The 12230-nt window shown below is 42.7% G+C and overlaps 1 protein-coding gene across 1 annotated transcript in view; it reads right to left on the bottom strand.

The window, feature by feature from the left end:
- Window positions 1–12230, bottom strand: part of BEAN1 (brain expressed associated with NEDD4 1) — a 103258-nt gene that overhangs the window by 18326 nt on the left and 72702 nt on the right. Inside the window, exons 4-5 of the mRNA XM_036750051.1 lie at window positions 9045–9257; window positions 393–534 (exon numbers count right to left, since the gene is read on the bottom strand). Coding sequence (XP_036605946.1) covers window positions 393–534; window positions 9045–9257 — 355 coding nt within the window. The remainder of the gene's footprint in view (window positions 1–392; window positions 535–9044; window positions 9258–12230) is intronic.

Genomic DNA, 12230 nt, shown 5'->3' with positions numbered 1-12230 from the left:
AATAACAAGGCATTTTCCCTTGGAAATCTCTGTACTTTTTTCCTATGGTTCTTCCTGCCATGTGGAATTCAGTTAACACTTAGGATGTGGCCATTATCTATCACAACATTATAATCCTCACTCAGAAGGCCCCAGTAATAGGTAATTTCACTAATATTTAGATAATAAGGACTTTAATGGAAAGACCATTAGCTCATGAGTCAGAGGACCTGGATTTGAATTCTACCATTGCCACTTGCTACCTGTGTGACTTTGAGCAAGTCAGGTCCCCCTTTCTAAGCCTCCTTTCCTCATCTGCAAAACAAGGGTATTTGACTAGCTTAAAATCCTCCAATGAAATTATCTCTAAATTCTGTGATTCTTTGATCCCAAGATCTTTGAGAATTCCTTACCCTGGTGGTGAGTCTGGGTACAGCACATTGACTTGGGACAGCGTCTCCATGTAGGCACCAAAGTCGAAGGCGGGAGGGAACTCCTCGATGCAGGTGGATCTCAGCTCTCCAACAGAGCCACCATAGGAGAAGCCATCTGGAGCTGGAAAAGAAGAGTTAAGCTCTCATTCCCTGAGTCCAAGAAAGGGAATGACAACTGGTTTGAGAGAGAAGTAGCAGCAGCCCTTGGCTGGAAATGTCTGGTGAGGGTAGTGGTGGAGAGAACGCAAGCCTTGGTGTCTAGACGGGTGGGTTCAACTCTTGGCACTTACTGCCTTATGACCTCGAACAAGTTACTTCATTAATGTAAATGTCTTTCTTCAACTATCGAAATGGGAATAATTCTATGTGCTCTATCCAACACACGGGACTGTTGTGAAGAAAGACTTTTAGAAGCTTCAAAGCCTTATAGAAATGTGAATGGTTATTATTATCATTATTATTATTAAGCAAAAGTCTGAGCTAAATAGGGTTAGAGTGGTCACACCATTGGGGAGAGGACATATAATCAACTTAGCTTTCTTCCTATAGATTATTTGGTGTAAGCATTATCACTGGAGTGATAATGTCCCTCCATGTGCTTTTTGGATGCCTCTCTCAAAGGTTATAATGGAAACTCATCTGAATATCTGACTAGGGAAAAAGGATTGGGGTTGTCAGCCATCATCCTAGAACTGAATTGAACTGCTTTTTGGGATCAGATTCCATTCTAGTATTATCTAGCTTCTCTATCAGCATGGAAAAATAGAGAATTCAGCTCTTTTCTTAAATTTTGTTCCTCCCCTGCCTTCCTTCAGTCTCTTCTTACTCCACAGTCCAGCCATACCCAGGAAGGCACACACATAGGTCCTCCTGAAGGTTCTGAGGAGGTCTTGAAGTATCATGGCTTCAGGGATCCATACTGCTGTAGGCACCTACAGTGATACCTTGATTTCCATTTCTTTATTTGTAAAATGGCAGGAGGGGGGAAGGAAAGGGAGGAATTGTCAGATTGGATGACGTCTAAGGCATTTTCTAGCCTCTGAAATTAAGATTGCTTCCATCTCTGCCATGATACATTCTAAGGTTCTTTCTACCTCTAACATTTGATTTTTTAAACTAGAACGTTTTATATTTTTGGGTCTCTTCCACCAGTGATATATCTCATGTCCCTTCTGGGTCTAATATTCTGGGCTCTATGGTCCCTAACATATCGATAGTCTCTGTTCTGAGGTTATTCCAGCTCTAACAGTCTATGTTTTAGGATCTCTTGGCTGTCAAATTCCATGAATACTCTATGACTGTTCAGCACATAAGTTGAGTTCCATTTAGTGACTTATGGTCTGGTGGCCCCGGAATGAGCAGCTACATTATTCCTTCTCCAAACCAGTAGCCTCTGAATGCCACGGTGTTCTCTCATCTCAGCTTATTTCACTTATATCAGTCAGGTTAATCTCTCCATGCTTCTTTGGTAGAAAACCATGACAAACATCATGTTTATTGTTTCTTTAGTACAAGTAATAGGCCATTACATTCAGGCACCACACACAATTGGTTAGCCATCCCCCAGCTGATGGGCACCAATTATGTCTCTAGTTCTTTGCCACCCTTAAAAGTTTTGCTATACAAATGTTGGTGTATAGGGAGTCTTTCCTTCTGGCAATGACCGCCTTGGTGTATATGCCTAGAAGTGGAATCTCTGGGGCAAAGGGCATGGACAACTTATCCGCATTATTTGTATAATTCTGAACTGTTTTGTAGAATGGTTGAAATAATCCAGTTTCACCAACACGGTATTAGTGTGGCCCAGTGTTTTTGGCTCAGTGTTTTGATCCCAACATGGTCTCCATCTATGGAAAGGTTGGTTTGACACCCAACAGGGGAAGTGGCTACATTTGATTGAGGGAGCCATTTCCATCTTGAAATAAAATTAAAAATGAAATAACTAGTTTAGATTGGTGAAACAGAAAACACAGAGCCAGGGCCAGCGGGATCTAGAACCACAGAATCTCAAGGATGGAAGGAACTTTTAAGATGGATGATTGAGTCCAACTTCTTCATTTTATGGATGAGAAAACTGAGAAGGCTCATTGGATAGAGACAGTGCTAGGCCTGGAGTTAGGAAGACCTGGAGTTAGGAAATTTGACCTCAGCCACTCAGCTGTGCGACACTGGGCATGTCACTTAACCTCTCTGCCTCAGTCTCCCCCTCTGTAAAATGAGGATAGTAATAGCACCTACCTCCCAGGATTGTTGTGATGCTCCAAAGAGATAATACTTGTAAAGCACTGAGCAGTGACTGGCACATAGTAGCTACTATATACAGGTGAGCTAGTAGTAAGACACAGTAGTAGTAGTAGTGGTGGTGGTGGTGGTAGTAGTAGTAGTAGCAGTGGTAATACATAGTAGGGCTGAGGTTTAAATCCTGACTTCTAGGCGGGTTCTTTGTGTTATACCACATTGTCTTTTGGGCACAGCTGCACCCTAGGTCTGCCTGTATCTTTGTGTGTGTGTGTGTGTGTGTGTGCATGTATCTTTGACGCCACAGATTGACAATGGCTGTCACTCTGGGTAGGGAAAGGAGGGCCCTGGGTGTGATCCTGAGGTCAGGCAGAGAGGCTCCTGGACTCTACTGAGTTTCTAAGCTAATCCACCATCCTGCTCTACTCATCCCCTGTGGAGCACCAGAGCTTTTGTTTTAGAGATAGGCCAGCTGACCAAATGGATCCAAGACTAATTTACTAACATACTGAGTCTGCTGTCCAGAAGGTCAGGGCCTCCAAAGGTGAGGCAGAGAATCGAGTAGGCAGGACATCTGTCTCCCTGGGCTGCTGACTCTCCTAGGATCACGCCCCAATGCCAAGAGCCTCCTGCCTCTGCCTTCCTGGCAGTGAGAGCCTTCTTTATGCCTTGAGGCATTGTGAAGAGTGACTCACGTTAATAAGGTAATAATAACTCCCAATTATATAGGACTTCAAAGCAATTTGGGCCCATCATCTCCTATTAGCTGTATAACCATGGGTAAGCCACTTAAAGCCAGTGGCACAGAGAATACGGAACGCTGGACCTGGAGTCAGCAAGAGTTGAATTCAGATCTCGCTTCAGACATTGACTAGTTGTGTGACCCTGGGCAAGTTACCCTGTTTCAACTTCAGTTTCCTTATCTGTAAAATGGGGAAAATAATCACCTCCACTTCACAAGGTTATTGTGAGGATCAAATGAGATTACAGACATAAAGAAGTTTTTGAATCTCGAAATAAACATTAACCATAATTATTAGTAACCTTTTTGAGTCTCAGTTTCCCTACATGTAAAATTATTATTATAAAACTTCTCCTACCTAATAAAATAGGAGAAAAGCCCTGGATAAAACTTATAGTACTATAGACATGGTAATATTTATTACTGTTATCAATCCTCACAGATACACTATGAGGTAGGGAATGTAGATATCAATTCTGTTTTATAAATGAGGAGACTGAGGCTCAGAAAGATTCATGGGATCACAGAATCACAGATTTAGAGCTAGGAGGGACCTTAGAGGTCACTGAGTGTAAATCAATAAAAGCTGAGAAAGGTTAAATGATTTTCCAAGGAAACAGGACTAGAAAGTCTGAAGTGGTATTTGAATTCAGGTCTTCCTGATGCCACTGCTGGCTGATAGACACATTCTTAGCAAATGTCATAAAGACCCCAACCCAGGTGCTTTCTTAACCAAGTGCTAGCCTTCCTCAGTCTGTATGCCCTGCCTCTTCCCTGGCTGCATCCCCCATCAAAGAGGGGGGAAATCCTGCCATAGCCATCACAATCTTTGTTGGGCTGCTGGGTTGTATGTTATCTGTAGGAACATTTCCCAATCTGTCTCTTTTCCTGTTCCCTCAAGCCTCAGGGTGAGTTTTTTTAACAGTCTTTTTTATCTTGTACATGTCCTCATTTTTCCACTCGATCCAAATTGTCTCTGCCAGGGCAGGCAATCTGATATGGCACATGCCAACTTATCTCCCTGACACCATAATGTCCTGCCTCTTCTCTGGATGTCTAAACCCTCGTACTCACACAGCTTAGTGAGCGTGAATGATTACAGATCAGAGAATGTTTTAAAGCTGAGGGAGCCCTGAAGATCATTGAATCTAACCTTTCTATTGACAGATGATGAAATTGAGGCTTAGAGATGGGGTCATGGTCAGGGTCATTCAACGATTTGGTGGCAAAGCTGAGACTCAAGCCAGGATTCCAAATGGAAATGAATTGAATTCATTGAAATAAATATCTATAAAGTACCTTACTGTGTGCACAGGAACTGGGGATACAAAGATGAAAAACAACAGTCCTTTCCCTCAAAGAGCTTTCAATTTACCACGAGGGGAGAGAGGCCATAAATACATAGAAATAAGATACAAGATGGCATTTGGTAGGCACAAAGTAGAGATTCAGGCAAAGTGATCTGGGAAAATCTGAGGAGGGAGACTACTTCCATCTGAAGGAATGAAAAAAGGCTTCATTGAAGATGTGGCCACTGAACCCTGAAGGAGGAGATGGATTCAGAGAGGCAAGCTGAGCCAAGGACATCTAGGCATAAGGGATGGCTTCCATTAAGGCACAGAGGTGGGTGATGGAATGTCAAGTGGCAAGAACAGTCTAGTTGAGTTGGAATGGAGGGTGCATGACGGGTGAATGATGTAAATAAGGCTGGAAAAGCTGTTTGGAGCCAGGTTGTAGAAGGCCTTCAATTTTAGGATAAGGAACAATATTTATGCGCCAAATATGTTCTAAAGTTATACAATTGTCTTCCTAATGTACCATGATTATGCCACTCTTCTATTCCAAACTTAGGGTGGCTTTCTGATGTTGTTGTTCGCCCTTCATTCTTGAAGAGTACCAGTGACATCAGGAGGGCGATGTCTCGACTTGCAGGTGAATTCGATTTAAGTGAGGCAGAGCTGCACAGTCATCAGCCTCACTCTTTCCTCCAGAGTCATCTGAGTGCAGTGGTAAGGCATAGGTCAAGATGACTGAAGATGGTCCGGGACGCAGTGAGAGTCATTGGCCTTTTTAAACTAAGGTCTTTCCCAAGTCTCAGTCTGTCTGAGGCAATACCCATTCAGTGATTTAAGGCTAGGTAAGAAATGAGGCAAAAGATGGTCTAGTTTTTTTACTAAAAAAAAATTAACCTGGAAGGGGAAGACCCTGAGGGTTTCTGGCCAGATCAGAAACAATTGCTAATATTGCCAGCAAAACCCAGACAATGACCAAGTGAGGTTTTGACTAGGACCTGTTATTGGCCAATCTGTGAGAGCCAGAGTGATTTGAGTTTAAAGGCATGGTCAAGTAGCTCCATTTGAGTCCCAATGGGCTTTATCAAAGCCTGATTTTCCAAAGCTCAATTTCAAGAAATCATAAATGAAACTACATGAGACAAAAGAGTTAATTGTCCTAGTTTTTTTAAATGATAGAATAAATAATTAGGGGAGAGAAAAAAAGAAAAAAGAAAAAAAATCTAACCCCTAAACCCCAAGATATCTTGCGAGGTTTAGGAGATTTGGCAGAGAACCCACATGGAAGGGTATAATTCCCCATGTGGACAGATGGAGAGAAGGAAGAAAGGAAGGACTCTCCGCTGTTGAGTAAAACAAACTCACAATTCTGTCATTCAAAAGTTTCCACCATTGTGCTGTAATCTACAAGTCCAGTATCATCTCAAGGATTCTCCATGTGTTCTGTGTTCCAGCTCAACTTTCCGTCTCTGGTTTCCTTTTGCCCTATCCCATCTCTGTGCTTTTGCTCAGGCCCTCCCTCGTGCCTTGAATATTCTACTTCTTCTAGGAAGTCTTCCTGGAAGCCTCCACACCACCCTTCACCCCTCCCACCATGCTGCCTCCCACAAAAGTGAGTTCTCAAATATCTTATAGCACTTATCAGGGAACTCAATTTTGTATATATCTCACTGTCTCTTGTATCATACACACTTGTGTATTTCTTCGTTTCATTAGACTGTAAGCATCTTGTAGACTGTACTACACAAACCACTGTTTCCCCAGTGTTAGGCACAGGTCCTTAGACACAGTAGGTACTTTAAAAATACCCATTAAACTGAACTGAGCCATTTGTCTGAAAGACTATCTTCATGGGCTTATGTTCTAGATAAAGACTAGGAACCCCAAAGTAACCCTAGCAATGAAGAACAGCTCAGTGTATAACAACAATTCTAAGTTTCTTTACGGTGATGGGACCATACATACAGAACTGGAAGGAATGTCAGAGGCCACCTAATCCAACACTCTCATTTTACATGTAAAGGGGAAAAGAATAAGCATTTACATAGTGCCTGTTATGTGCCAGGCACTGTGCTAAGCACTTTTTTTACAAATATGATCTAAGCACTTTTTTTTTTTAACAAATATGGCAACTCTGTGTGTGAGGTAAATAAAATGTGAAGACTTCACAGGGAAGATATGTATAAATATATATCTATAAATGTTTAAAAATCAAGAAATAGGGAAGCAGAAAAATTCTGAGGCCATGAGAGTCTGATGGCTCAGCCTCTGGGAAAGTTTACCCTGAAACTTTTTGTTCTTTCTTCTGGTTCTGGTTTAAAGATTTGCTCAGTAAGGATAGGGTCACTGTGACCTGTTTTCCTTTACTGTAAAAGTACTGTAGAAGAATGGAGAAGGTCTCCCCCTCCCCTTATCCTATTCTCCTTCTTTAGATTTATAGATGTCACCTCAGTTGTAATCATTAACTAAGGGAATGGGAATTGGAGTTTCTGTGCCTCGATTTCCCGGTTCTTTGTCTGGTTTTTCACGCTCACATTGTAAGCCTACCTCCCAGACAGTGGTGAGAAGGGTCAGAGGTGGGAGGGAATTCTCTTGTGTTAGGTATAATTATTGGTGCTTTGCCTCTCGTAAAGAGCCTCCTTTGCTGGTTCTGCTCTGTGCTAGCAGAGGATGCCCAATTCTTGAGAACTGAATAAAATCTATTTCTGTTCCCACCCTGAGATGACTCCTTATTGACTTTTAATTGGTGAGGAGCTTTCATCCCACACACCTGGAATACATAAAGAAACAGAAGCCCAGAAAAGTTCAGTGAGTTGCTCAAAGTCACTTAGGTAGTAAGTGATAGGTAGGATTTGAACACAGGTCCTCTGACTCCTGACCCAGATTTCTCATGTATCATGAAGCCTTCCATTGATACTTATAATTTGTATTACTCATTATTTTTAGTAGAAGTGAGTCATTGTGCTTTCATCAGGGGGACTACTACATGGATCCTTCTGACAAGCCAGCTCCCTGGTATGAAAGGGGAAGTTTCTGAAGTTAATATTCAGCATATGTTACAAAGAGCTTTAATTTCTAGAGGGACAGACTCTTACTTAAATATTGGACTTTCTTCAAAGAAACATAAATGAAAATACAAGGAATAAACATGCTATTTATTCTTCTCCATTTTACAGCTGAGGAAACTGAGGGAGAAATAGGTTAAATGATTCACCCAGGGTCACATAACTAGTAAGGTTACATTTGAACTCAGATCTTCTTGACTCCAGACCCCAGTGCTCTATCCACTGAGTTACCTAACTGCTGCTAAGTGCTAGAGAAGTTGGTAAAGTACCATGGGGCATTCAGAAAGGGAGTAATAGCTTTCCACCTGGGAAAATCAAGGAGGGCTTAATGGAAGAAGTAGCACCTGAGATAGACCTTAAAGAATAGGTAAGGTTTCAACTGGCACTAGTCTTTAGCCATCACATTTGAATGAATGTGTGTAGATGGTGTAGTATGGATAGAGTGCTGGGTCTGGAAGGTCGTAACACTTACTAGCTGTGTGACCCTGGGCAAGTCACTTAACCACTGTCTGCCTCAGTCTCTGCAATTATAAAATGGGACTAATAAGAGTATCTACCTCCCAGGATTGTTGTAAGGATCAAATGAGATAATATTTGTAAAAGCACTTAACATAGTGCCTGGCACACAGTAGGTCCTTAACAAATGCTTGTTTCCTTCCTCCTTGCTACTCACATTGAACAGAATGTATCCCAGGGGAGTAGCAAGAATCAGTGACTCAATATATTGTTTTTCCTTGTTTTTGGCTGGGACATGATAAGTCACACTGGGACTTTGAGGGACACTATTTGGGGGTGCTCTCGACACAAACGGAAGCCTCCCTCACCAACTGCCCCAGTGACTTATGACTTGAAGAGAAGGACACCAGAATGATTGGATTTATGGTCAGAAGATCTGAGTTTAAGCCCCAGGTCTACTATTAGGTTGGGGGAATTTGGGCAAGTCACATTACCTCTCTAAAGCCTCAGTTTCCCTATCTGTTTGATGAGGATATTACTCTAGACCAGAGGGGTCATGGCAGCCAGCAACACTCCCAAGAGTGGACACTACTGCTCTAAATCACTAAAATGCCTTCTAATATTTTAAATTCCACACTCTAACATTCTATGTTCTAAAGTACCGCCCTGCCCCCGCCCAGCTCTAATTTTTAGATTCCATTTATTGGTCACTGGAGTAACTGACTTCAATCTCTGGCTGCTCTGCCACTGAGTCCTTAAGGCCAAGCGAGGGCTTGTGACGCCCTAGGCATCCAGGAACTCAAATTGGCCCAGAGGGGAGAAGTCACTTCTCTCTTACCATAGGTGGGGTCCCTCCTCAGGTGTGGGTGGTTCCGGAGTCGTCCATCTTTCCGAAGGCTGCCCACAATAATGGTCACACAGGACAGAAATAGCACCAGGCCGATGACCACCCCAGCCACCAGCAGAGGGGACACCAGCAGGCTGGGGTCGCCGGTGCTCTCTGTGAAGACTGGGTACTTGTTGATGGGGCCGCTCTGGTTGGAATGAATCTCTGTTGGCAGGGATGATGAGGGAAAAAAAAAAACATCTGAGTATATCTGGTAGATAAGGGAGTCAATTTTACTTTAGCAATGCCTCATGAATCCATCATTTCTTTATTTTCAGGGTCATAACCTTGGTTCTAGGCCTCGTCATCCCTCACCTGAACCATAACAACAGCTCACATTTTTTTTTTTAGCATTTTAAGGCTTACTAAGTGGCTTTATCATAACAACCATGAAAGGTAGCAAAATTGTTATTACATCCATTTCAAAGAAGAGAAAATGGAGGATATGAGGTCAAATGATTTGCCTGTTTCTACATAGCTAGTACTGGAAAAATAAGGTTAAGGGGGGCAGCTAGGTGGCACAGTGGATGGAGCACTGGTCCTGAAGGCAGGAGGACTTGAGTTCAAATCTTGCCTCAGACACTTACTAGCTGTGTGACTCTGGGTAAGTCACTTAACCTTGATTGCTTCCCCAAAAGAAAAGAATAAGATAAGAAATAAATCAGAGATCCACATAGGGGAAGCAGTTTGCCCAGGGTCACACAGAGAGTAAGCAGCAGAATTAGAATTTAAATTCAGACCTTTGCCTCTATATCCAATGATATATTTACTATGACTACCACCTCTAGGGGCAGTTATGTGGCACAGTGGATAGATAGAGCACTGTGCTTAGAATCAGGAAGGTTCATCTTTATGAATTCAAATCTGGCCTCAGACACTTACTAATTGTGTGACCCTGGGCAAGTCACTTAACCCTGTTTGCCTCAGTTTCCCAAATAGGGTGACAAAGAGTCAGACAACAAACAACAGCAAACTTATAATTGTTAAGGGTTAAAGCTGATTGAGTAAATCCAGCAAGTAAACCCAACCCACTGAAAATGATAAGGTGTCTATGGTCATGCAGCTTGATGAGGTGAGAACAAATGTTATTTGACCAATCACTGAAAGACTTGAGATTAAGGGTGAAATTCCTTGGATGTACTAGAGTGATATTACTAGGAAGAGCATTCTGATTGGCTGAGGAAACTTAGTTATGCTCTGTGAGTTATCTCTAAAATTCCAAGTGAGTGGCAAGAAAGGAGAGACCATTCCAGATAACCCTCCTGAGAAGCTGCTTGGGATGGGGAAGAAAGGACTTTGGACTGGCCTTGGTTTGACTGTGGAGGAAGACCTTGTAAGTTTCAAAGGGTCAGGAGGGGCTTGAACTGCCCTCATTCCCATTAGTATCCTAGCATAGTCCCCGGGATAGCAATGATGGAGGTGACATCTGCATGGGGAGCCAAGGACAGATTGATTGATCCTGGTTGACTAATTGAAAATTAATTACTAATTAACTAAAATTAAAACTAATTGAAAACCAAGCCACAATCATGGCAGGAAGTATTCTGGTGGGTGCTGGTGAACTCTACAATACTGCAAAGATGACCTCCAACCCCTAGAGGCCTGAGGGGACATAATAGCCATGCTCTGGGGATCTGACTAGCCAGTCAAATAGAAGCTGGGATAGTAGCTTGAGATCACAAACTTCATGCTTAATAACACACCTGTTATAGTCTCCCTTTTAGATTGCAAGCTCTGTGAGAACTGTCTTATTCTTCTCTGTATTTCCTCCTGTGGCTGTCTAGCAGAAATCTTGGTACACAAGAGACACTGAGTGAAAAAAAGATCTGTTGAACTGAATGTGGAGCCTCAGTTCCCAGAGGATTTCCAGGGCTGCCTCTGCTTTCTGACTCATATTCCAGATTGCCTTCCTGAGTTATTTGACCCTATCCAAAGAGGCGCTCATTTGGCTAAGGCCAAGTCAATCTTTTGTGGCTTATCAGATGACATGTTGGGGCAAGATGTAGCCATCTGGTTCTGGGACCTTTAGCAGCTGCTGACATTCTGGGTCCATTTCTCCCTTTCCCCTTTGCTGTTGGGCTAGAGAGGACTAGGGCTGAGTGCAGGAGGTAAAAAAGAGTCAAGCAATGTCAAGGAACATTTATATTAGGCATTATTAAGTACCTACAGGCACCAATCACAGTAGGAAGAGAAATAAAGATAAATAAGGATTCATGTAAGTCATAGAATGTTAGACCTGGAAGGGGTGTCAGAACAGAAAATGTTAGAACATAGACTATAGAACATCTGGATGTGCTACTCACCCAGACCCTCTTTTCTGATCACTTTTCTGTGTTGAGCTTCCCCCATTAGAATGTGAGGGCAGAGAGTGTCTTGTTTTCCTACATCTGTCATCCCATTATCCCTAGTATTTCATCAATGCTTATCTCTGTCTCTGTCTCCCTCTTTCTCTCCTTTTTCCTCTCTCTCTTTTCTTCTCTTTCTCCTTCCCTCCCTCTCTTCTTCCCTCTCCCTCTCTTTCCTTCTCTCTCTTTCTCTCCCTCTCCATCTCCTTTTCCTTCTCCCTCCCTTTCCTATTCTCCCTCTCCCTCCCTTTTCTTTTCTCTCTCCATCTCCCTCTCTCTCCCTTTCATTTTCTATCTTTCTCTCCCTCTCCCTTTCCCTCTCTCTCCCTTTTCTTCTCTCCCTCTCCATCTCCCTTTCCTTCTCTCCCTCTTTCTCTTCCTCTCCTTCCCTTTTCTTCTCTTCCTCTCCATCTCCCTTTCCTTCTCTCTTTCCCTCTTCCTTCCTTTCCTCCTCCCCTTCCTCCCCTCTCTTAGCTGTGAACATAAAATGGCAGAGCTGGAAGGGCCTTTAAGACATAGAAGTAATCACCTCGTCCAGTCTCCTCATTTACACAGTCCCTGACCTTAAAAGGGTTTATAATCTCATGGGGGAATAAGATATGTTTGCAAATAACTAAGATACAAAGAAATGAGATAAGTGTAAGGAAGAGATTTCATTGTTCAGTCGTTTCTGATTCCTCATGACCCCCTTTGGGGTTATCTTGGCAACGATACTGAAGTGGTTTGCCACTTCCTTCTTTGGCTCATTTTACAGATGAGGAAACTAAGGCAAACAGAGTTAGGTGACTTGCCC

This window comes from Trichosurus vulpecula, chromosome 3 (assembly GCF_011100635.1).
Source record: "Trichosurus vulpecula isolate mTriVul1 chromosome 3, mTriVul1.pri, whole genome shotgun sequence".
Lineage (NCBI taxonomy): Eukaryota > Metazoa > Chordata > Mammalia > Diprotodontia > Phalangeridae > Trichosurus > Trichosurus vulpecula.
Note: the sequence above shows the minus strand (reverse complement) of the source record. Positions and strands in the feature narration are given on the sequence as shown.